This window comes from Oreochromis niloticus, linkage group LG10, assembly GCF_001858045.2.
Source record: "Oreochromis niloticus isolate F11D_XX linkage group LG10, O_niloticus_UMD_NMBU, whole genome shotgun sequence".
In the NCBI taxonomy this organism is placed as follows: domain Eukaryota; kingdom Metazoa; phylum Chordata; class Actinopteri; order Cichliformes; family Cichlidae; genus Oreochromis; species Oreochromis niloticus.
In genome coordinates, this window is record NC_031975.2 from 27,145,792 (window position 1) to 27,167,800 (window position 22,009).

The following is a 22,009-nucleotide window of genomic DNA, read 5'->3' on the forward strand; positions in this document are numbered from 1 at the left end:
TCATCTATTTTTTAAAATGCCTTCTTAAAATTTTTCAGTTGCTTCCTGACTGTTTTTTCTTTCAATTTATCATCTTATGATCTGTTGCATGTTTAATATCTTACCAAATTCATAACCATAACAATCCAAACATTACTCTGTGCTTTGAATATTCCTTAATTAAAACCTTGAAAATGTTACCTTTTTCTTCAGAAGTAATATGAAGTCTACTGTGTGCCTAAACCCAAATTACTGGATCCAAATTTTCCACTGTGCTGTTCATTACTGTAATTAGTTGAGCACAGCAGCAGTGTGCCCGAGCTCACAAATTACATTTCGAATTATAATCCAGCAGTAAAGGGCTGACTTCTTTTCTTAGGAGTGCATAGGAAACATTAAATGAATTACACAGATGGTGGGCTGTAAAAACCAAAGACGTCCTTATTTACTGAACTGAACGCATTTGCTTTATCTTTAAAGAGAACCTATTATGCTTTTCCTTATTTTCTGCTGGATGCTCAGTTTTTAAATGATCTCGAGCTTCAACCTGCTCCGAAGGCTGTTTCCAGCAGTTTTCTACTCTCGGCTCTGGATGACGTGAGCGAGTGTGGATAACTTTAATACGGCTCCCTCAGCAACACTCCTCTCTCACTGTTGTTTGCCTGAAGCGCATGTGTTAAACTCATGGTCTGTGGGCCAAATCCAGTCCTTTGCTAATTTTAATGTGGCCTATCAATCATTGTAGTTTCTGGAAAACTGCAGGCTGTAGGTTTATTAACATTCCCAGCTAGGCTTTGTGCCACATGTAAACTATATGATCAAAAACATTTAACTTTTACCTTTTTATGGAAATTTTAACCACATAACAGAGTTGTCAGTTAAGGTTTTTAAGAAAGACCTTTAAACAAACACCTCCTACTGCCAGTAGTTCTTCTTGACTGAACAGAATCATGGTTATGGAACTTTTTCATTTTTATTTTTTATATGCATGCAAACTTAAAATTAATGATTTGTTTACTCTTTTAATCTATTAACACATCACTGAACTACATAAACTATAAGGATAAATTAACAATACCACCTACACCTCATACCTACAGGACGTGCAGATGTAAGAAACAGACAGTGGCATCTTATTACCCTACGTGCTCAAATTCAGTGACCTCTTTCGAACAGCCCATCCTTTCGCAAATGTGTGTAAAGACAGACTGCATGTCTAAGTGCTTGATTTAATACACCTGTGACTGAAAACACCTGAATTCAGAGGTAAGAGATTTAGCCAAATACTTCTGTACATGTAGTGCCTCCAGCTAAAGCTGAGTCTGATAACCCTGGTTTAAAGGAAGAGGAGCTAAATACATGTAAACGTACCATATTTTTCAGACTATAAGGCGCACTTAAAATCTAATTTTCTCAAAAATCAACAGTGCGCCTTATAATCTGGTGCTCTTATGTATGAATTTTGGTTGTACTTACTGACCTCGAACCGATTTTATGTGGTACACGGTGCTCAAAAATCTGTCAAAAATGTTTTAGTGACTTTGGTAAGCTACAAAGCCACACCGCTTGATGGATTGTCGGAGCATTGCAGAATAATCTGGGTCCTAAACTCCCTCTTCTTCAGGTTGCAAAGTGAAACGAACACTGCTACATCACTGAGAGTTAAAAACTTCTTTCATCTTTAATAAAATAATCAGTGTTGCTGCTTTACCAGGTGGAACAATTAAGTTTAACATCCAGGCATCCATGAAAACAGAATTTATTAAATTTAACAGAGTTAGAAGTTAGCAGGAAGTTAGCTCGCTAGTTTCCACCTAAACATGATATAGCATGTTCTGACTGAGAGATTTCTGAAAAAATTCAAACGTACTGCTCTGCTATCACTTCTAACATAAATGAAGACAGAAAACTAAACAGCAGTGACGTTTGTAGAGTTACTGAAGTTGGACTAGCTGGTATATAATGATGTACTACTTGATCGCTAGCAACACAGCTATGTTAGCATAACATAAACACAGTGAAGCTGGAGGATGAACGCTAACTTTTTTCCACTTGATATAAGTTAACGTGAGGGTTCCCGATGGTTTGGGACAAATGCAATCACATGGCAGGATGCTGTAAATGGACCAAACTTCAGTCAGGAGAACAACTGAGAATCCATCCACAATACAAGGTTAGTTATTAATATACTGCAACAACACGGGAATAGAGCAGCTGCCAGAGAATTCAGCATTAATGAATCAATGGTACAGAAGTGGAGGAAGCAAGAAGAATGAGTTGAGTAAAGTTTGACTTATCTGACTGTTTTGTTTCGCTTAATGCGCCTAATAATCCAGTGCGCCTTATGGTCTGAAAAATACGGTACTACAGAGGATTCCAGGAATAAAAATGTGGAGTTGAAAATGAGGCCGAAAGGTTTCCAGTTAAGAGAAATGTTATTGTCTTCATGTGTTGTGATGTTATCCGATAGTTTGGTTTCATTTTTTGGATTTTCTTATTCTGGTTTTGGTTTTCTCTTTGAATCGAGTTATTCAGCAATCAGGAGCTGCACTACACAGACCAGCAGAGATTACAGAGTGCCAATAGCTTGCATTGTTATGTCTTTTCACAGGCAGGTTTATTTTAGATAAGAACCTTTGAATTTTGGTGCACTGACTGTCTGGTTAATTAGATGACAGTTTTGGAGCTTTCTACAAACATTACAAATTCAATGAAGTTCGCTTGGATTAAGAATTTCAATTATTTTGAGTCCCAAGAGGCCAGACTCGAGTTTAAGCAATTTCATATTTAATGAAAACAGCTCTATTTATAACGGACAGCAGAGGTTCGAGCTCGTGCTTAAACTGTAATGGTTTGTGGTTTAATGTGACAGCACAAATATTAGTGTGTTATTTTGCCACTTTCTTATGACTGGATGTCATGCTTCCACAGATGTGTTTAAACCCTGTTGTGACATTTATTTTCAGATTTATGGCTGGTGTAAAAACAGCCTCAGGTATGATTGACTATGATGGACCAGCAGAGAGAGATATCACCTTCATTCTGTTTGCCTCCCAGTAGAGGCGAGATAACAGCTGACACAGAGTCCACAATCACCGCCTTGACAGAGCCGCCGCCAACAGACGCCTAATACAAAATGTGACAAAATTAGATTGCTGAAAATTTGATTCGTCTTTCTACAAAGGTTCCCCAGCTACAGAAGGATTGCTGGTGTATCCTTAAGCAAAATAAAAAAGCAATCGTCAACAAACCTGCTGAAGCCCACCACTGCGAAGACTGTACAGACAGCCGAGCAGAGCGTAAACGTCAAATAAACGGAAGACGTGGATCCTCTGAAGAGCTTCCATCTGTAAAGCAGAAGTTGCTTGTTTTTATTTTCCTTCAAATAACCCAAAATTTTCAATGCAGCTTCAGGTAATTCACCTGCTCTTCTGTGTTGCTGGTTTCAGCCTGCAGCATCTGAAGCAAGCGGCTGGCAGCCAGCCCTCCTGTCGTATCAATATAGATCACACTCTGTTTCAGCTGGTAAGAAATGTGCACTGCAACACCGAAGCACACCTACAAGCGAAGGGAAGCATGTCGGGGATAGTTAAAGTTAACATGAACAATTTGTTTTGGTTAAACAGTGACTCTGGAAGGTGCATTTTCTTATTCTACAGGAGAACGGGGAATTCTAAAAAGGAGTGAATTTATGAGGCTGAAATTATCAGTGACGGAGAGGTAAGGTAGGAAATGTTCACCTGAGATTTGCCACTTCCCGGGCCTCCCGACAGCTCTGTTATCTCTCCCGTATACAAGCCCGAATCCAGCAGTTTATCTAAGCTGCAAGAAACAAAGTACAATTCATTACTCACAACTGCCATCCAATGTAATAAACCATTAAGTGCAGGCGTAGAGCTGGAAAAAACTGCAGCTGGGTAAACATAATACAAACTGAGCCGGACTCCAGACTACTCTTAAGATGCTCGGCCAATTCTTAATTCCAGCTGCCGTTTGATTACTTCTTGTCAAGCTCAGGCACCAACTGCAACTTGCTTTTTGAAGGATTTTGTATCTTTCTCAGTGCATAAGTGAGCCGTTGTTTTTCTACAGGTTACAAATCTACCGGGTACGTAGAGAAGATCTGCAGAGTCTGAGTTTTAGTGAATCACAAAACATCATTCACTTTTTAATTAAAATAATTAGACTGTCTGATGTGGTTTAGATGTGCAGCAATGATCTGTACCTACAGCAAAAGGAACTGCAAGTCTAACAGTTTCTTTGTTTTACATATACCTAAAAAAAGGTTTGAGATACAATTTTCTAACTTTAAATCAGGTCCCAAGTAGAGTGTCAAGAAAGAGTCCATTTGTTTTCACCTTTTTATTCAAAATGAAAATTTCTGAAATATTTTATTTTTAGTACATGTAAAGTGAAATATCTCAAGTGTTTTCATGATGATGGCTCATGGAGTATTTTCTATGATCAATCAAAAATGAGTCCGACTTCTGTGAGGTTATATTACAGACCTAGTCCTTGGTTGGAACTGCTTTAGTTCTTTAGGGGCGATCGTGGCTCAAGAGTTGGGAGTTCGCCTTGTAATCGGAAGGTTGCCGGTTCGAGCCCCAGCTTGGACAGTCTCGGTCGTTGTGTCCTTGGGCAAGACACTTCACCCGTTGCCTACTGGTGGTGGTCAGAGGGCCCGGTGGCGCCAGTGTTCGGCAGCCTCGCCTCTGTCAGTGCGCCCCAGGGTGGCTGTGGCTACTATGTAGCTTGCCATCACCAGTGTGTGAATGTGTGTGTGAATGGGTGGATGTCTGGATATGTAAAGCGCTTTGGGGTCCTTAGGGACTAGTAAGGCGCTATATAAATACAGGCCATTTACTGCACCAAAGCATCAATGTGGTTTGAAGGCGATCAGCTACACCTGCTGAGGCACTGAGGGTTTGCTTTGATAGCGGTCCGACAGATTATCTTTGGGTTTCAGGTCAGGTAAGCTGGGTGGTCAGTCACGGTCAGCAAACCATCTGGTAGTATTTTTGGCACTACAGGCAGGTTTTAAGTGCTGCTGGAAAAGGAAATCGGCATTTCCACAAAACTCCTCAGCAGTGCTGGGAAGTGATCCTGGTATCTGGCTTCATTGACTTTGACCAAATAAAGCTGCCCAGTCACCAAAAGCACTGGCAAATGAGCCACACCAAGTCATTACCAACTGCAGAAACTTCACACGAGACTTCAAACACCTTTCTGTTCCTTGCCATGTTTCCTCCAGAGACTACGGCTTTGATTTACAAATGAAATGCAAAATTTACTTTCATCTGCAAAAAGGACTTCGGACCACTGAGCAAGAGTTCAGCTCTTTTTCCGTTTAGCCCAGACAACACACTTCTGATGTTGCCTCTAGTTCAGGACTAGCTCGATATTAGGAATTAACATTAGCAATGTGACAGCTGTTGCTCCAGCCCTGATGTCGCCTGTAAGTGGTGGCTTGTGATGAAGTCACACCGGCCTCAGTGACACTTCCTCAAGTTCGAAATTGACTTCTTGCCAACTTTCCATAAATATGCTTTGGTAAGGAATGCTGCAAGCAGCCAGGCTTTTCAGCAATTAATATCTGTGTCTCACCCTCCTTTGGAGAGTGTTGATGATCTTCATTTGGACAACTGCAGAGTCAGCAGTCTTCCCCATGATTGTGTAGTTGTGTGCACTGAACAAAAACTTACTCAAACTTGAAATGGAATATTATAATAATTTGAGATACTGAGTTTCCAGTATTTTTCTGGGTTTTTTCAAGAGCTTTAAGCTAAGTAATGAATGAATGAATGAATGAATGAATGAGTTCAATTCAATTTGATTTATATTGCTTCAAATCACAACATCTGTCACCTTAAAGCGCTTTATATTGTACATTGTAAACTCTAATATTATTAGAGATGAAACCCCAACAATCAGGTGATTGACCACGTTCTTGTGACACGAGGAGGAAAAACTCTCAACCAAAAAGCAAACCGACATAGATAAGTGAATGAAGAATGTTGCAATCACTATAGAATATTTGAAAGTTAATTTTCATTTTGAAAAAAGCAAAGTTTTCACAATATTTTTTTGAGATGCATGAGTATAATTTAAATATATAACTGAAGGTATAAAGTCTAATTTTGTGGCATGAACATCATAAAATCTCATGTGCAGCATGACCACAGATCATTCCAAACTGAAACTATAGTCTTTAAACGATGTGCAGAAATATTCCCAAGTGTAATTAAATACTTTAATGGTAAATCTTTCGTTCTCTGTGGAAACCATCCCAGTAACATATTATTGTGTGGCCTCGAGTTAGCGATGCATGTAGACGTGACAAAATTGATATCTGTCTGTTGGGGACACATCAGTATTCAGGTGACTGATGTGAGCATAAAGGATGAAAGTCACTGACAGTGGGCACAGATATGATCTCTAAATGTTCAAAGATAGTTTCATGAAGAGTTGAGACACTTAAAACAGTTCCTTTTTTTAATTATTCATAAAGAATCTTTGTCTCTATGAATAAAAAACAAGGGGATAAATAAAAAGTCTGTTCCTAAAATCTGCTGTTTATTCAGCGCAGCAGCTCAGTTCTGTAGAGCTACTATCACATGAAGCAGACAAACAGGAAATGAGATAATATCTCAAGATAACCACTTTTTTATTTATTCACACCAAACTTGGTGTTTGAACTCGACACCCTTTGGGCTGCAAACAGTTCTGAAATCGTTCCTCACTTATATATATTTCTATATTAAACTGTTTTCATCCCAAATAGATTCAAGTGCCGCAAACTCTTGCAGCAACAGTCAGAGATGCTGCTTTCAACTATATTTAGTGATGAGAGTGTGCTTAGGATTTACAGACTTGTCAGTCTTGCTGTGGGTTTCATTGTTGCTGTGCAAGTAAATCTCCCCCGAGTTCCCCTCTTGCACGCCCTGGGTCGTTTATACGCAACCTCTTCGACCCCGGTGTATCCGCTCTCTTTATGTGTTCATGCCACAAGAAACTTGAGCGGTATATCACCAGAGCTCCATTAATTTCCTACTGAACTGAGTGAGCAGCGGGCTCGACTTATGTGATGCTACAGATGTGATTAAAAGGAAGGCCATGGTCGAAAGTTTCACAACCTGCTGTCAACATCTCATATCATTCTGAGGCTGCTTTAACCTCATCCTTACAACCTGATTTCACATCAGAGTTCTGCCGAGCAGAAGCAGAACGGCTGTCAAGTTATTTTACAGCCCTGTCCATAACTTAAAGCTTGAAATACTACAGAAATGCATGTTTCCACATCTGTGCTTGGAGGGCTGCTCCGTCCATTACTGGGGCACCGATAAGCTCACACATGAGTCAGCTGATTTTGGTATCTTTCTTTTTAATTAATGCTCAGTGCTTACTTCATCAAACTTCACGACATAATGCAACAGTCAAGTTCTCATAAACAATGCTGAAAAAGCAAAAACAATCCAATACAGCTGAAGATGCTATCAGAGCCTTTTCCCAAAGCAGAACACGTCAAGCAGTGTTTATCAACTCCTTTATAATATCTCTTAATCACCTCAAATGACCATTTGGGCTCATTACTGCTTAGATTTGTTATGTCTTATGCATCTACAATTATTCTGACAGGTAGGAGGAGTAATTCAAGAGGCCAGGGGTTACAGGAGGTACAAATACCCTGCCATGTTCTGCACAGAAAATGATGCACGATTCTCCCAGCTGAGTCATCAGTACAAACGATGAACAACTCAACTCCATTAGCAGAAAAACATGTCTTTTAGATAAAAAGTCAAAAGGTACAAATCCATTTCCATAAAAATGTAAAAATAGCCAATTGCAACTCTCAGTGCATTACTTCATTAAGAAACATCAAATCATCGCTATGGTTTATGGAAACCTGATAAAATCTCGAGCGGCTTCACCTCAATGTTTATTTTAAAATCCATAGTGTGCACCTTTGTTCCCAACTGCAACGACAAAGTATTTTATGCAGCTCTGATTTTTACTTAATTTAAGTGGAAAAGGTAACCGATTTGTATGAAATACAGAACAGGAAGAGCATTCACTCTCAAACTGAATTACTACAACCAATGGCCATAAAATTGCTAATTCTCCAATCATATAGACGACTCCTCACTGAGAAATATTAAGAAAACTGTCAGCGGAAAGTTGAGGAAACCAGAAGCTGCTGCAGGCGAGAAAAACAGAGTTTTTGGTGTGTTTTGGTCGATTTTTTGTATTTTGTGTCAACGCTGACTGCTGAGCCTAAATGCTTACTGAGTATTGACCCAAATATGTCGATAGCAGACAACACCAAAAACTGTCAGCTGGTTCAGAAACTGACAGCTGCTGGTAACAGAATACAAAGTCACATGTAGACTCCTCTTATTCTTCTTACATCACTTCTACTTTAATGACCAAAAAAAAAAAAAAGAGTCATTTTATTCTGCAGTATCAGTTTATATATTAATCATACAGTCAGGTCTGTTGACAATGAGGCAATTTTTCTTCTCATTTTGTCCCTCTACATCACCCCCATGGATTTAAAATCAAACAATGAAAGTGATTGAAGCGCAAATTCCACCTTTATTTCAAAGGGTTTAGCAAAAGTATTGCATTAACTGTTCAGTAATTAAAGCCATTTTTATACAAAGTCCCTCATTTTCAGAGGCTCAGAAGTAATTGGAGAATTAAGCAGCATTATGGCTGGATGAGACTCGCTCTTTCCAAAAAACCTGAACTTGATTCCAAGTGTTGAACTTGCATTTAGTAGCTGTTCACTGTTCACAAAGACATGACGATGGAAGTGAAGGAGGGCATCATTAGATTGAAAAACCAACCAAGACATATAGAGAGATGGCAAACGGTCAGCTTCCCAAAACTGCAAATGCTCTGCTCAGATTAAGGCAACACTGCGAAACTGATGGGACGCAGCTTCACAGTGCAAACCGATAATGACCTAAAGCATACTGAAATAACATTTTTCAAAGCAATGGAAAGGGAAATTCTTCAAACACCTAGTCAGTCACCTCATGTCAACCCAACAGAGCATGCTTTCAGTTACTGAAGACAACACTGAAGGTAGAGAGACTCTCAAACAAGCAACGGCTTCAGGTGGCTGCAGTAAAGGCCTAGCAGAGCTTCTCTTTGGTGATGCCCATGGCGTCTAAGGGGCAGGCAGTCATTGACTGCTGAAGATTTTCAAGTATTAAAAATAATCCTTACATGTAAAATTATGCTACTATTGAGCATCTAAAAATCGGGCACTTGCTATGAAAATATATACAATTCCTCATCATTAATCAAATAGTTTTGTTAAACCTTTTAAAGCTAGAAGTCTGCACTGCAATCACATCTTTATTGTTTGATTTCAAATCTACCGTGGTGGTATAAAAGGTAGAATTACAAAAACAAAAAAATAAATAAATAAATACCTAAAAATACTGTTTGGTTTAACCCTTTGCCAATGTGTCTTGATGCATCCACTGCAATGATCAGAATATCCTTAAGAAATACCCAGCCAATATTTATAATCATCATCATATTTTGCGCAGGAGGAAATGATGGTACTGAAGAGGCCGATCGCAATAGTTCTCGTCTGCGTCGACCTGACGTGTGGTTACATTTCTAGACAGGAGAACGTCAGGTTACGCCGTAGGTTATGGGATATGACGGGGTGGGGAAGTCCAGGCTTGAAGGGCCGATGTCCTGCAGGTTTTAGATCTCACCCTGGGTCAACACACTGAATCACATGATTAGTTCTTACCAGGCCTTTGGAGAACTGCAAGACATGTTGAAGAGGTAATTTGGCCATTTGAATTAGCTGTGTTGGATCAAGGACACATCTAAAACCTGCAGGACACCGGCCCTCGAGGCCTGGACTTCCCCACCCCGGCATAGGGTTTGAGAGGCGTTTGCGGTAACGATGTAGCTACAGTATACATTTCATTCTGAAGCATAAATCTCCAGTTAGACCTCTAAAACCAAAGTGAAATGAACAAACCCACTCTGGAAAATAGCTGAAACTAAACTGGGCTCACAAAAGACATGACAAAGAAAGTAAAAATCAAAAGTAATAAAAAATGATTATATAAATGATTATATTCTCATGACTTCTATCATAGGCAGTTTTCCAGACACGGTTGAAGTCCAGTCCCAGAAGAAAAGAAAAATTCAATGAAGATCTCTACCAAAAAAACCCCAAAAAACAAGTTTATGGTCTCACAGCAGGCCTAATCCAAGTCAGGGAAACGGAACTATTCTCTTTCAGTATTTCGGCATTTTGATTTGTGTCTGTTGAAGCTCAGATCAGTGATCTGTGCAGTTTGTGGAATCTCATCTTTCTCGTGATGACGGATGTGACAGACATGCAGTTAAATTTACATAACCAAGGTCCTCCAGCTTGAAGGTTAAGCATCGCTGGAAGCCTGTGGCTGCTTGATAGCAGTTCTCACCACCCACGGCGTGACTCTGAAGAGAAGAATTGGTGGGTATGGATGTATTTGCATTATTCTTGCCTTCTGTGACAACAGTGCTGTGAGAGCTGCACTGTTGATCGTCAAGTTAGGTTCTTGTAAGGACTCAGAAGGATGAAAGTGATTGCCCTTGAAAAGTCACAGATTCAAAATCTCCCACGGGCTGCCCTCATCAGTGTGCTCAGAAGACTGTGCAGTCCTTGGACCCCAAGGAAAGGAAGCAATGAAGAGGCTCAGCCTTTGTTGCACTCTGCTTTTCTATAAAAGATGATTTTAAGATTCCCGTGGACAGATATTTTCTTCCGGCCATACCCCGTGCCAGAATGATTATTTAAACAAATAGTGGGAATTAGCAGGATCTTACTTAAGGGGGGCTGTGATACTTGTGTAATACTTGTGTTAAGCTTCATTAACTAACCATTGACATTGAGCTTCAAGGCTGAATTCCTCATGAGAAGACTCAGACAGAAGAAAATCGCTGCCATTCTCAATGAGGTTTTAAGTGAGTCTTCTGATCTGGTGCTGAATTTCAGCACTTGATCACAGCCAAACATCTCTACAATGGTTCAGATACACGCTATTCTGCTATCACCGCGCTATCGAGTGTTGGCACAATTACTTTGTGGGCTGCATGAGATAGCTCTGAATCACTATCAGTCATCATCACACATCCCGTTTGTGCAGCGGCCAGAAAATCTGATAAGGTTTGTTTAGCTTTCATTTTGCCTTACTTTGTACATATTGTTTGATATTCAGCAGCCACACAAGCAAATAATATTTATCATTCATTCACTATTAAACTACTTTTGAGTTTTATTGCTTGAGCTACGATTGAAGTCTATTAAATGCAAGTTTCAGGAGAATTTCTGTGCTGCTAAAGACCAAAAAGTAGCTCCCTTTTGATATTTAACGAGACAGGTACAGTAAGCGTTCAGCTATATCCAAGGAGCTCAAAACTTTTTGACAGTCCAAGGAAAGTTTTCCATACTTACAATGTTTTAGCAGGAAAGTTAACCTGATTTTTTATTTACATTAAATTTGTCTTGTTGAAATAAAACCAAAAAAGTTTCCTCTTCACTGGGTGTACATCAAAACAACTGGAAGAAGAAAAGAAAGTGTTTAAAGGCTTTTGCAGCCTTCAGGCACCAAAGGCATCTCCAGTGTTCATGGTTAAGAACATATATAAAAACTAAATATTTGGATTTTTCAATTCAAACTGGATTCTTCTCTAAAACTGAAATTAAACAGAAGAAGCACTAGATAGATATTTGTCATTAAAATTAATAATGTTTTTTCTACAATCAACATGCCTGTGGCAAGAAAACAGAACTAATTCACCACATGTTGGCGGGTTTCAGCACAGCAACACAACAATTCAGCATCGAAAGTTGGAACCACTCATGTCGGACACTATGGAAGGGAATAACTACAAAATTCCAGGTGTTCCACAGAAGCAGCCAGCAGATTCAATCACTATTTCCTTTCAATAAAAAAGTATTACAAATAATCCCAACATTAAAAATAATGCTGATTCTGAAAGGGAAAAGTGCCTTTGAACAAGTGAAAAAAGAAAAATAAATAAATACTACTGGGGAGTACAATTTTTTGTAGTTCTTTAGGAGCATAAACAGGGAAGTCTATGTAAATGAGTACATAATTAAACGGATGTACCAAATATTGGGATATAACATCCGATAATTTGAAATATCGGGTTTTTAAATCACTAAATATCTGCATCTATCCTAAAAATGTTGTAATTCAAATTTTAAAGAGATTAAAATTACAAATTTAAAGGGGAAGCGGTGGGAACTGAGGACCTGTTAAATTTAAATCCATGGCTTATGATAGATATCCCATCATCCTATTATTATTATTCCTTTTTTTTAATCTTCAACAATTTTTATTTCATTTTGAACTTCAATAACAAAGCAGAAAACAAACAAGCAAAAAAGTTATCATATTCTTTCTTCTATTATTCCTTTTTTTAATGTTACGGATTGTCTCTCTACTGTATTGAGGCTTTAAGTTAATAACACACAGGTACTGAAGGAAAAAAAACTTGGCCTTATTTTTTTTTAACCACACAGAAAACAAGATGTGTTTGTGATATTTACTCTAACTTTTTATTTATTTTAATTTAAACAGAAATTACTATTACTCAGACAGTTTTAGGCTTAAACCCACATTAAGCTGTAGTCTCTAATAAACGTAAAGCTAAGTAAGTGTGTGTTTCATTAGTCTGTCTGTACATGAAGCAAACAACTTACTCACAGTACAAACTGACACGACGGACATCAAAACACATCATTCACCAGTTCACCTTTCCACCAGTAGAGCGCAGCCAAGACACACACAAATCCCACTACTGTGCTCACACGACTGATTCAGTTTCATATCACTAATCCAAGGCACTAACTAATTTATGAAAACCACTTTTCAAAAAAAGAACCATGGGGAGGCCAAAAAACACCTGTGGTCATTAATTATGCTACAACAGTGAGTTTAACTGTGGAAAAGGTAGCAGCTTATAAATTATGCCATGCTGCCCCAATTCAAAGACTCGTCCAGATAAGTCTGTGTCCTGGCTGAAGAGTACTTCCCATCCAAAAGTGGAATATTTATGTGGAAGGCTTTGTTCTTTGACTGCATACAGACGGCTGAATTTCGGATTCCAGCGCACACCTCTGTGCGAAACCTTTCATCAGATTCGGTGTCTCAGTTTTACAGGTTAATTGTAAGTACTGCTGTAATACAATGTTGTGCTGGTTGCAGAGGGAACTCGAGGTTTTGTCAAATCATGAAAATTTAATTTTTTGATGTACCACAAAAAATGTTCTGAAAGACTTGCCAGTGGTGTTTGTTTTTCAGAGGAAAGTAGTCAAGCTGGAGGCCAAGTTAATGCAGCTGATATATCAGAAACCACTTTAGGCTACGTTTACGAGCCAAATGGAACAACAAGCAAAAAGAAAAAGAAAAAAAGTCAGCTTTAGCTGCTAAAATGTTTCCTCAGCGCAGGAATGTGGCACGCAGGCCTTTTTCTAAAAGACTCTTTTGCTCAGATGTATTTTTAACAACAGCAGCAGCCATGTTCCAGATGGATAATCCGGCATAGTTCAATGCAAACTGAATTTCAGCATTGATTGAGAATGAAGATTCTAGTTTGATAAAAATGGATCGATGTAAGATACAAAACATCTTTGCTAATGTATGATACTATTGACTTTACATGCTTTGCAATGCCCGTGTAGGTTTGCAAAGATGAACAGAAAAGCTGGCAAACATAATAAAACTTTTATCCCCCAACAAAGCTGCTTAAATTTATTTGGCAAAGTCTGAAAGTTTTGTTCATCAAAGATCATGGCATTAGACTTTCAAAGACTTTAATCTAGTGGAAAAGATAAAAAAAAAAAAAAATAAAGCCAGTGCATTTCAAACCCTAGGAATGTGTCCTCAGGAATGCATATTTGATTCTGGAGATGAACCTTCCTTGTGGCATCGAGCCTGTCGTTAAATCCCCTCCAGCCCCTGAAACACAAAGAAGCGTGCTCTGCTGTGTGAGCAGCATTGTCTTTACCTGGGGTTTCCAGTGGAGAGGATGGCTGTTGAGCTCAATAGCTCCTCATACAGATCAGCACCTGACACAGGAAATGCTGTGTGTTGGGCTAGCAGCACTCGGCGGATGGCAAACAGAGCCTGAAATAGAAAAATGACAGCATATGAGGCTCACACAAATGTTGCATGAATCAGCTGCAACACAAAAAAACTCAGTGTTGCCAGATTGGGGAGTTTTATTTCCAACTGGGTCATTTTAATTATAATCGAAATGCAAAAATTCAGCTTGTTTTCATGTGATTAGAAGGATATTTGTTTTAATAATGCCCTCATTTATCATTTGCTTCATAATTAAAGTAAATGCCAGATCTTGGTTTTGCTCCATGTCATATCACTTTAGATGGAAAAAAAACAAGTTGAGACAGTGATATCGTGGATTATTTTTTAAGCTTCATTTTGGGCATACTATCCAAATGGTAGCAGGGACTAGCAGTTAGTTTAATTAGCGAATCAGCTCAGTTTCTGCCAGTATTCCAGCTCAGCCGCTACAAATGAGTACAACTTAAAGGAAAGAGAGGAACCCTTGACCCCAGCTGTGAGGCGATCTCTTGACTCTATTAAGCTGTCGGGGACATTTTTCTTGCATGGTTTGGATCCACTTCTGTTGACATAAAGTCAAATCAGTACAAAGTTGTTCTGAGTGATCACCTTTAACCTACCATGAAACATTTCCATCCTGATAGGAGCGACCTTTTCAGGATGATAATGCCCGCCCATCCAAAGGGCACCAGCTGCCCCAGAATGCTTTGGTGTGTGTGAAAATGATGCAAATCACATCCTAACTTTGAAGTGAAAAACTCTCAACACAATTGATGACGTCCATGTTAGAAAATGCTCACCACCTCCACCACATCAATACCGTCTTAAGATAAGTCAGTCGTAACGTGGCATTCAAAGTCTGACCTTCTTATTACCACCAGCAATCAATTCGAATTGCAAAGTCAAGACCAACATGTAGGAAACATGCATGTCACAGCCACTAGATAGAAAGGACGCAATAAGCTGGACACAACAATGAGCAGCTTATTGAGAGATTGCAATAACAAGAAATCCATCTGAACTAACCAAAGAGCCATCATGGGACAGTTGGTCTAACTTGGCTCCGATGTTGACTAAACAAGAAAAGCAGGTGAATCATCTCCACAAATGTCAACGATAGCACTGGGATGCCAGCCCCTTTGATGGATATTTCTGTTTAATTAAAAAGTGTCTTTCCTTTGGAAATCTTTTTTTTTCCATGAATCAGTTTCTGAGCTCATGTCAAAGCAATATTTATTTCCTACTCAATTGCTCCTTGTTTGTTAGCAAGTTATACTGTCTGGCAATTAGTGTTTAGTGCTTACTGTATTCAATTAGCCAATTTTCTTATGTTGGTTAAAACCCCCAGTATATAGTTGTTATAACTGCCACAAAGCAGCACGTGCTAACAGGCAAGTCATACTCACATGTGAATACAAGTGAATGCTAGGACAGGTGGTGGTAAAGTCTAGGCTTAGCTAGGTCGCCGCAACCAACCTGAAGTAAATTCAAAAGACTGTAAAATAAATACCAGATTAGGACCACGCTTAATGAAGATGAATTGGTGGAACCGACCCCCAGTGACAGAATATAGTTTTGAAAGAAGATATTCAATTTCTCCAGTAGAATTAGAGACGATTTTAAAAGGCACACTGAAGCTGACCCGCTATAATATACCAGTCAGCATCATCTTAGTCTTTGTGTTGTTATTACGTTGAGATAGAGGCACCAGCAAAGCAACAGCTTCCTTACTTCTTTCTCTACTCTTAATTCCACCGGTGACACCAATAAGCTATCCTGACACAGTATTATTACGGTATCACTAGTGCCGGGTGATATGAAGATATATATCGTGTGGATGATAGAAAAGTGTCTATCGTGCCAATTGTCTTCTATCGTTTCTATCGTTTCTAACCCTAATTTTATAAATTATTACATAAAATATATCATTAACCCTTTACAACTGGTCGGAGCAGGCACACTCCGTTTTGCCTAACTATTTTGAAATCCCTGTAGAACTGGAACCACGTAAGGTAGCGCAATAATTTTTTTTTGCATATGAAACCGTAGGAGTTGTACTTACATCTTGTTCCATTAGCTTGCCCTAGGTCACGGTTTCCTTCCACGTATAGCTTTGCAAAAATTGCATAAAAAGCACTTCCAGCAACAAAAACATAATATTCCAGAAACACGCTTTGCCGATCCGATCAGGTGTTCATAACACTTCCTAGTTGGAATATAAGTCAGCACAACTGTATGTCCGCCATTACCTGTCCGAAACCGGAAGTGACGTCATTTTCGCGGAAAATGTAGTTTTTTACCTTCAAAGCCTATGTTGGTGTTTGTAAAAGTCATATCTGACTTTCTGCTTTTCTGTATCGTTTCTGGGATGCTTAGAAGTCAAATTACACTGTTGGAAATAGTTTATTTTGATGCACATGCAGTTTTTTTTGCAAATTTGCATTATAATATTTATTTTCATTTTTCCTGTAGTATATAAAAATTAGTGTATCTCAAAAATAAAACTATGAAGACACTCAAAATAAATTTCTCGTGGTTGGAAACTATTTTGTGCAACTTTTTTGTATTTACAGCTTTGAGGGATAAGCCTCTTGAATTTCTCTAACTAGAAATATATGTAAAAAAAACCATATATTGTTGTTTATTGCACTTTTTTGCAATTTATGTAGTTACTATTTACTTAATGCATACATATTATTAAAATTTGAGCTATAACGGTTGTATTGATGTATAGCAACTTGAAATGCTCCCACAAATGGCACTACAGCATGTAAAATGTAAAGATAAGCTCTGGCGGACTTGGTTCTATGGTAGGTCTTAAAGGGTTAAATAGCCTGTGGCAAATATATTAGTGTTGTCTTCTCACTATACATACTCTTAACTTTATGCAAGAGAAAAAAAAGTATAAAAAAAATGATATTTTTCCCATGAAACTCCATCTTGTGGTTTTGCGACATGGTGCTTTTTGGTAACATTTTTGTGTTTTCTTCATTACTTTCATTGTTCTTGTAAATTCAAATGGACAATAATGTCTTAATAAAATTAAATTATACTACACAGATGTCTTACTTAACATAGAAAAATAGGTAACATCATACAAGTTAAAACTGCTTAGCTGGCAAACTAGTCTCTATAGATTCATTACCCAGCGTTACATACAGTTAATTTCTCCCTTGCTTTCTTGCTCCAGATCTAATATTGTTAGAGACGTAGGTGTATGTAGAATAGAATACAGCTAACAAATCTATACGTCATTATTGCTCTCTCATGATCTTTGGGTTTCTGTTTTAAATAAAACATCCCTGCATGTGTGCACGGAGCTGTGTTTAGCTTCATGTTCTCTTTAAAACACCGACTGTATTCCACTGGCTCCTCCAGCATTACAGCTGCACAAGAACACTGCTCACTAACCAGGCTGATGTGTGATGCTTCATATGAAGCTCAACCGCAAAAATATCAAATGCTGGGCAGTCCAGCTTTCTCTAGAAAGAGCACTTAATGTTGTTAAGCAGAGTTACACTCTGATTAGTCTCTCCTTCTGGGCAGAGAGGATTTCCTGTTAGACTTCATGCCCAACAGCTGAAATTTATTTAGGGAAATCAGACAAATCTGTTGGGTCTCAATTAGTGGGAAGAAGGTTGGCACTCCAAATTTGGCTTGTAGGCTCATGAGACAGGTATGTTTTTACATGAAAACTTCGTCTTGTGTAGCTTTAATTGAACAGTATGAGGCCGCCTTAGTCAGATAAATGTATAGGTGACCTAGCATTGACCTCCTCTCCGTTGTGTGGGCAGGTTCAAATCAACAGCAGGAGTCTGATGGAGCACAGGGATGCCCGGTAATCAGCTCAGGGGATGCCTGCAGTGCCGAGCAAGCTGGTTAGAAAGTCTAGCTCGGCCACTGGGATGAGCCTGAGCCTGCTGCAGGCAGTGATGGAAAAAAAAACAATATTTGAAAAGCATAATGATCTCATGGGGAAAACGTCTTCAAAGTCCCTTTCCATTATAAAAATGCATTTTGGTCATTATTTCTCTTACATGGTTTACTGTACCGAAACTGGAAGATGTTTTTCAAATTAATCTGGTGAAGGTTTCCTCCATGAAAATTGGCTTTAAAAATGTAGAAAGTGAAATTACAGTGAGGCTATATGGAGAGATATGGTGCAAGTGTATAAGTATGGAGACAGCATAATTTATTTTGCACCTTTCTAAATGTTCTCTTGCAATTTCTTAGCTTTTTAATCCCCCTGGGGCTGCAAAATTTTCATCCTATACATGTTCAGTCTGCATGTCCAGACACAGAGACCACAGAGGATGGTTTACTGACGGAAATGCTCACTCATCTTTTTACCAAGAAAGTCTGGGTTGGCTTCAGTGCCCCATCCACCCACACAAGTACTCCCCGATACACTTTTATTTATAAAACCCTTCCGGGTACCCTTCATGATCATTTGTGTTCTTATATCTCTGAAAAGTTTGGTGGAAAACACTATTCATGGTCTAAAAAATAGTTTACCATTATCTGCCCAGAAGGTCAGTTCTGAGTTAGACAGGATTTCTTTCATGATCTCTGCTTTTTTTTCTGGTTCTCACTGTACAATGATTTAAAACTAAGAGAGCTGACCTATCCTTGCAGGTTCAGACTGATAATGAAGGACTTTGTGGGGGAACTCAAAAGGAGGTTTTTAGCTTCTTTTTTAGCTAGAAAGTTTTTCACCGTTTATCATTTTCTGTGGAAATATAGATATCGCTTTCATTTCTTTTTAGATACATTTTTCATGCTGATATTCTATTATATCAACACAAAGCATAAAACCAGTTTTAACTGCAGATCTGGACAAAAAAATATAGGAAAGGATAGGAAGCAAATGTGATGCTTAACCTTGATTTAACCCAGTAATAAAAAGCAGCCCTTCCTGGCTTGTTAACCAAATGAGCTTGTTTGCAGTGGGTATATATAATGCACCCAGTGGGAGGTCTGCTTCCATTATGGATGACTTTAAAAAAGAAGGTATCCCACATAATAATATAAACCACTTACACAATGGGAAACTTGTGCTGCATGTGGGAGTGTGTATCTAAGCTCAAGAAGATACTGGCCTACAGGGTTTATGCCAGCTATAACATGTGGGTGATCTCTGTGTTAATTTAAAGGGCATCTTTTAAACTAATTTCCAAATCTAGAATTTCAATTCTTGGACTTACGCTAGAATAGCTTTGCAGCACTCACACCCACAAAATAATGCTTATCTCCTATCTAACCTTTGTGCAGCTCCTTAGTTCATCCACTTTCTCAAACAAACCCTTTTAGACAACTCTCTGCTGACTGGCTGGACCAAACAAACAGGTCTCATAAAAGCTGTGCACCTGAGATGACCATATTAAGAAGATTTACTCCCTTTGACATCACACCCAGCCAAGAGTAGAAAAAAAAACTGTCTGAAACTGCAGGTTTAAAGCAGTTGCCTGAGCTTATGACTCATAGGGATTACTTGTACATACACGGACTTCATTATAAGCAAGTTTGGCCATGTTTAATATGGACTGTGGCAGAAAATGAGGAGCAGCATTACAAGCCCACTTTAAATTCCTTCCTAACACCACTAAATAAACTGCTGTGATAGGGATAATTTCGAGGCAGCACCTCGATTAAATGGGAGTAATATGTTGCGTAAGCTGGAAACTGACCATCTCGTGTTTTTAGGGATCTATGATTAGTTTAAGCTATACATACCTTATAGGATACCGAACATTTCTGAGCAAGGCCCTCAATGTCTGATGAAACCAGGTCCTCCACTGTGAAACCAAGAAATCAGATGTGTTATCGATAACTTGTCTGTGATTAAGCTAAAACAGACACATTCCCCCACAAACTCACCTGTTTTAATATCAGCAGCACGAAGGTCGCGTAATAAGTCTTCATCCAGTCCAGGACACATCCCCTCTCTTAGTACGACCATGGTCTTGCATATTTTAAGATTGATTCACATATGACGAAAGATATCAGGACACACGATGAAGCCTTCACTAAAAAAAAAAGAGGTTACCTGACTAACATAACATATGCCGCTAGCTACAGTTGTTTTTAGCTTTCCCAGCCAGTTGTTTTAGCTTTGCGGCTAACTTTGGCAAACTCTCCCGCTGTTTGCGTTGTTAAAGTCGGTATAAATAAAGTTCCTAAAATTTAAAACGTAACAACACTTGGTGAACTGACACAGGTACACTTCTGCAAAAACTTCTCCTTAACTTCGTTCATAGCGTACGCGGAGGCTTATTTCGAGGGAAAATGCGCGAAGGCTTGTTGCTTGCCGTAGGATAGTTTGCACCCACTCCCTTGTGGGTAATGTAGTATACTGTTGTTAAGGCGTACGTTAGCCTATTTTTTGCAGTGTATTTTAACACACCTGTAACTGTTGTGGACTTTAACGATTTGTCCTCATTCAGTCTTTGACTTAAACCAAAAACTGAAATAAAGTTGTAGAAAAAATACATTTTTTGTCTCTCTCCTCCCAGAGGTAGCCCTCTACCTCCCGGTCTAACATACCCCGGCTCTCCCTCCCTCAGACTCCCTCATAGAAAACATCACTCATACATGCAGGGTCTTGCTGGAGGGTTGTAAGTGGCGTAGATCACAGTGGATAGAGCCATTCATGTGGCTCTGCTGGCTGTACTGCGGCGACCTGCCCCTCCTTTTTAATTACACTATAGTCATTATGGTTCACAACATCACCACAACCATAGAGCCTTGGGGGCAGGTGTGTTAAGTAGAGGGTAATGGGTGGGGCTGCTACCGTGGCCCCATTCAATCCTTCACTGCTAACTGCCCCTTAATTTTATCTGCAACTTAGACATTGAGGGTCTTGGGGATGGGTGGAGGCGGGGACTAGCACTACTTTTCAGCAGAGGGGTGCTTGTGTCGCCCCCCGCCCCCAACTTTAACAGCACTCTAGTTTTCATACAGCAATACTCATCTTGTAAACTTTGTACACTCACACTCCACAGCACACCTGCACAACATAGCACCTTCAACACTGACTGGAGGGGCATCTTCCTAAACCCCTGTTCCACACACCCTGCCAGGTACGGGGGTCTACGGGTTGTTTGTTTGGTGCTCTGGTTGCATCTCCATTAGATGTGTGTGCATGTCCCTGTATGTCTCTGTGTGTCATTAGTCGTTTGGTAGGTGGGTATGTGAGTTAGTGAGAGAATGGTAAGTGTGTGCATGGCTGGGCCTGTGTCTGGGGCTTGCTGAGCCTTGGCCCCTGTGGAGCATGGTTATGGAGGAAGGGGTTCATCCTCCCCACTGCTCCCAGCTGGCCACTGCTACCCCCCACTGGGCTGCAAGCACATGTTGGTTCCAGGGCGCGTGGCTGGATGTTCTGGCGTGGTCATTGACCAACTCCCTTGGTGATCCAGAGTGGCTTGGACCTCTTGGGGGCTCTGGATTTATCTCTGTCTGCCTCTGGCACCAAGGGGGCATTATTGCAGCTTCCCACCCTCATTTTCAGGTACATTTTCACCTTCTCACACACACACCACAAGAAGACTATTGAAGTGCTCCAGGTGTGTTGTATGTTTGTTTTATATTTTTTCATTTTTTTCCTGCCTGTCCTGTCTTAGACATTGCCATACTGTATACCACATGTAATGTAATAACTGAAATAAGACGAATAGAAATGAAGAAATAAGCAGATAAACCCTGAACAAGAGGAGTCCGTACAGAATTTATAGAGCTGATCTTGAAGAAGCAAACTGTGTTTGGCACAACAGCACATTGAGATCATAATTCTGATTGCAAAATCTGCCAGACGGGACAGGATTTAAAAGAAAATGCTACATTCTAGTGGATAACAGGGTGATTGGGATTTTGAAGGTATTGTTTCTGCAGCCCTTTCTTCT

At 39.4% G+C, this 22,009-nt stretch overlaps 1 protein-coding gene across 1 annotated transcript in view; it reads right to left on the reverse strand.

The window, feature by feature from the left end:
* Nucleotides 1-20,440, reverse strand: part of rad51d (RAD51 paralog D) — a 26,843-nt gene extending 6,403 nt beyond the window's left edge. Inside the window, exons 1-7 of the mRNA XM_003453438.5 lie at nt 19,989-20,440; nt 19,845-19,906; nt 14,035-14,153; nt 3,720-3,801; nt 3,403-3,537; nt 3,231-3,326; nt 3,015-3,105 (exon numbers count right to left, since the gene is read on the reverse strand). Of these exons, the coding sequence (XP_003453486.1) occupies nt 3,015-3,105; nt 3,231-3,326; nt 3,403-3,537; nt 3,720-3,801; nt 14,035-14,153; nt 19,845-19,906; nt 19,989-20,070 (667 nt within the window). The 5' untranslated portion in view covers nt 20,071-20,440. The remainder of the gene's footprint in view (nt 1-3,014; nt 3,106-3,230; nt 3,327-3,402; nt 3,538-3,719; nt 3,802-14,034; nt 14,154-19,844; nt 19,907-19,988) is intronic.
* Nucleotides 20,441-22,009: the final 1,569 nt, after the last annotated feature.